Source organism: Frankliniella occidentalis, unplaced genomic scaffold, assembly GCF_000697945.3.
Source record: "Frankliniella occidentalis isolate FOCC.00 unplaced genomic scaffold, Focc_3.1 Scaffold60, whole genome shotgun sequence".
Lineage (NCBI taxonomy): Eukaryota > Metazoa > Arthropoda > Insecta > Thysanoptera > Thripidae > Frankliniella > Frankliniella occidentalis.
In genome coordinates, this window is record NW_026267190.1 from 566403 (window position 1) to 570928 (window position 4526).

Sequence of the window (4526 nt, forward strand, 5' to 3'; positions counted from 1 at the left end):
AAGGCGCCTGGAGGGGTAGGCGACGACCGGCACGCCGGTGTCGGCGGGTTGCCTACCCACCCGACCACAGGCGCTCCCCGCAGCACTCACCGCTCACAGTCGAGGCGGGCGGCCTCTAGTAGGGTCTCGACGTCCTTAAGCTGCCTCGCCCCCTCTTCCACCTGGAGAAAACCCATGGCAGATCACTCAACTACACACTCCAGTCTACAATATTGCACGCAACTCTGGAATGTGCTTTGACCCAACAGTAAGTCCTTGTTACTGGTCACAGGACGCTTAGCCGGAGCGATCGACGTAAACACGATTGCTAAAGAGACGTTTTTCTTTCATTTCCGATTAGACCCATTCCGTGCCCGGACCGACCATTTGCATTTTGCTTGACGTCAGCCCGCCCCGCCTCGCCTCGCCGCACCCCACCGTACCCTGCCGCACCCCGCCGCACGCACGCAGACACGGTTCGCAAAGTCGTCTAACTAAAGCTCGGCACCCACCACGCCCAGCACTGCTATATTTATACCCGTCCGGTAATATTCCCTATTATTTGTCGAGGGGGGGGGGGTGCAGCCGGAGCCGGGCCACCGACATGCTCCCTATTTTTAGCCGCGGGGCCGGGGGCCGTGATGCCGATTCCGCGTCCCGTCATGTTATGTTTGGAAGCCGGAGGCTATTTCTGGAGGACAGTTTGCACTCCTCCGCATCCCCCGCCCCCTCTGTGCGATGCGCGGCTCCTCGATGACAGGGCGGGCGCAGCGGCAGACGCAGGGGCGGCGAGCTTCAGCTGGAACAGGGGAATCCCGGGCCCAGGCCTGCACCCCTCGCACGCGGCGGCTGCCGTTATACCGGGGCAGGTGGCTGCTTGTATTGCGAAACATTCTCCTATCGGCCGGGTATGGGGGCATTTAGAAAGTGCGTCCGTTATTCGCCCTTGGGAACCTGCCCTGCCAAAGTACTCAACCTCCACAAGCAATCAAAGCGCCTGGTGGGTTAGGCACCATCACTGCCTCTAGTGCATCCGTGTACAGCTCGGTGGCCTACGTTAAGTTTCGCAGGCGCGGAGCTCCTGTAGTCGTCAGTTTGTCTATTGAATCTAGAAACGGACGTAACTTTTTATGGACGTTACCCAGCCTCTCCTCTCCCTTGCCGCCGCCGCTCAGGCCGGGCCACCCGATGCCACCCAGCTGCTTGGCGGGTTTGTCGCTACCCGGTGCGTTGCAGGGTCGTTGTCTACTACTGTCATGTTCCGGCATGTCTCACTCAATAGGGGGGATGAAATCAGATCAGAACTCTGGCTCAGCCGAAAGGCGCCCACTGTTCTTTCGGGTCACCTAAGAGAACGACTTTTGAAAGGGAAATTTTTCGAGCTCTTAAAAAGAAGTACTTCGCATGTAAAATCTGCGGAACCTTTCCAGAAATTATACAAATAATTTTCATCAGTTTCGGCATAGTGAATTTAGGATCAGCTTAGGTTTGCAATGGTTTGCACACAGGATTTGCTCCACAATTGCTTAACCCTCTCCGGGACTAGATCTGGTTTATTTGATTGGAGATCTGAGCTCGACTACGGGGAGTCCCCGGCTGCTGGGGCCCCCTGTCTCACGACATGGAGGCTTTCCTCGCCCTCGCTGTCCAAACCGGTCCCCTCCCCTCCGCTCCCCGTGTGGGGGATCCCAGTCGCGTCCCACCGCACCGCACCGCACCTGCTGGCCGCGGAGTTGACAGCGCCACTGCGTGCGCCCGCAGCTGCGCAGCTGTGCCTCCAGCCTCCCGCTACCCCCTCCCCTCGCAGCGCGCGCCGCTTCCAGGAACAGCTGCGGCGCCCGCTCTGCTGTTGCTGGAAGAACGCTAACTTCCAGCCCCCCCTGCGGGGCCCGGGGCGGTCCATGGCGGTCCACGGCTATCCGACTATGGGGCCCTGGTGTGGCTCGCGGCGCGCCAAGCCAAGCCACGCCACACGCCACTCACTCCCGCCGGAGCAAAGCCCCCCCAGCCCCCCTACCACAGCCCCCTCCAAACAGCGCCGGCTTCCTGGAATCGGAGTGCGAAGAGGAGAAAGGGAGGGGGGCGTTCGATGAACAGCAAAGCTATGAAGGGGGCATTGAGGGGGTAGTGAGAGAGGAGGAGAGGGGCGGCGGGAGAGTCCAAAGGAAGGGGGAGGCGGGAGCAATGATTCCTGGAAGCTGGGGCGCAGAATATATATCCCGGAGGAGGAGAGCGGGAGCAGGGAGCAAGGTGGGGGAGGAGGAGTCGGTCCAGGCGGAGAGGGGGCATCGTGTCGTGCGCCCCCCCCTCCCCCCATCCCGCCCCAGCCCGTTCCAGTGTTTCTACTCCAGTTCCATGGAACAGCCAAACGAGGGCCGCATCCCAGAAGAGGCCGGGGCCAGGGCTGCTGGCGCGCGTGCTGTGGTTATTGGTCCAGGGCCTCCTGGCGAGCTCTGCAGCTTTCCAGTCCGGCGGGAGAGTCAAATCGACCTCTGGCACTTTCCAGTAGACTTTTTTGAAAACATAAAAAATAAAAAGCAATTTATTCTATTTCGCGTAAGCCAGCATACACAGCCATTACCACCAGCCGTCCCCACCAGTCTTGCTTTACCAGGAATTGGGATAGAGTCAGAGTTCAAGAACGAGAGAAAAGGAGGAAACGGGAGGATTGTGGTTAGCCTGCTCTTCAGCCACATGCAATTGCAATCGGAGCAAAAAGCCTTCTGGGTCACGGAATCGAACCTTTCGAACGGCGTTATCGAAATCGTGTACAAACCCACCCCCTTGCACATTCACCCCCACCTCTCCACAGGGTACCTTTTTTTCAGAATCGGACCACCCCGGGCCGAACCACATCTTTTTGAATATCAGTACCGCCTACACATCGCTCTCACGACCGAGCGCTTCACTCGGCTTCACCCTACCGCTCTTAGGCTTTGTGGGCTTCGAGATAAGGTTACGACGAGATAGGTGGTACGCTACCCCAGGCGGTAAGGTCGGCCGAAAGGGGTGGTTTTTGAATGTTTTGAAAGTTTTTCTGTTCTGGAAGCGGGGCGTTTGGTATTACCAGCAAGAAACTTCCAGCGGGGGGGGGGGGGGCTACCCCTCCTTTCGTATCCCCTTCTCAGTGATTGTGGGGGCACCCGGGATCTGGGGTGGCCAACACCTCGGATGAGGTTAAAGATGTTGACGCCGTGTTTCTCTGCACGGAGTATAAAAAGAGACGTGACCTTCTATGAAATTGAAGGTCACCTTTCAAAGAGCCTATGTAAATAAAACTGCGGGTATGGAAAAGGCTACTGCTAATTTTAAACCGACACTTTCCGCGAGCATGTTATGGTATTCCGTACCTCCGGTAGAAAGCCTCCCCTTCCTCCCTCCAGAAAACTGTTTTCCACGCAGAGTGCATGGCGCCGTTACTGCAGGGGCCGACGCTCTTTGTGCCAAGTGCACAGGGCGGGCCACCGGCTCTGTGCAACTGCTTGGCGGGTTGGCATATCCAGTGCACTGCAGGCGCTATGATGAGCGTGTCCTCGTTAAACACTCCCCGAGTGTCGAACGAACACACTCTGTAACTCCGTGCTAAAAGTGTCATTAGCATTGAAAATTCAAGGTTCAACAGTATCTGGTTGAACACTTACAAGTGTGCAAACATAGCTGTGCCCGCTGTGCGAGTTTATGCACTGAAAAAGTGTACGAATGTTGCACACCTGCAGGTGTGTGAAAAAAAACATCCCCTGGACACGGCCAATCGCCGAGCAAGTGACTCTCTATAAATGTGTGAATATTTCGTCGCTCACCTACAAGGGTTATTTTTTCACACACCTGCAGGTGTACGACATTCGTACACTTGGATTTCTAGTGTACCGTTTGAATACTTGAAGACTTATGAATCGTCCAGAAAGTAGTCCGTTTTCCGCTTTCCTCCGACTCAGTGGGCAAATCAGGGAAGCCTGGCGCCTGCGAGACTCGGGGTAGGCCGACCCGCAGTGCACGCATGCACTGCAGAACAGATGTTGCCTACCTATCAGGCGCTAGAGGGGTTACAGGGACTGAACTTTGCAGTCTCAGAAACGGAGAATGACGGTCGTATTTTACGGATGATCGCTTATCAGTGCAAAGCTTAGAGCATGGCCTCGTATTACATTTCAGACTTTTAGGTTTTATTAAAATAAAAAGACGCCGCGAGCCGATGTGCTATATATGCGAGACGGTGGGGAGGGGGGGGTCTCTTCACCCTCTGGTAGACACAGTATTGGAGACTGTCTAAAAACAAACATTCTCTGATTTCCGATCCATCAACATACAGCTCTTTTGCCATTTTCAAAAGCTGCGAGAACATCGCTTTCGCGCAGGTAGCAGTGGCGTTAGAGTGTCACTTTCTCGGCGACTGGCCGTGTCCGGGGGATGCGTCGTGCGAGTGCAGCCCACACCCGGCCCCCTCCGCCCCGGCCCGCTGCCACCACCACACACTCCACGCGATCAATCGCTCGCGGCTAGAGCTGGTAGAGCTAGCGGCTGGCTCGGCTAGCAACACGAGCGCGCCG

At 56.7% G+C, this 4526-nt stretch overlaps 1 protein-coding gene across 1 annotated transcript in view; it reads right to left on the reverse strand.

Moving 5' to 3' along the window:
* Positions 1-4526, reverse strand: part of LOC113206088 (plectin-like) — a 22562-nt gene that overhangs the window by 11127 nt on the left and 6909 nt on the right. Inside the window, exon 4 of the mRNA XM_026422000.2 lies at positions 91-161. Coding sequence (XP_026277785.2) covers positions 91-161 — 71 coding nt within the window. The remainder of the gene's footprint in view (positions 1-90; positions 162-4526) is intronic.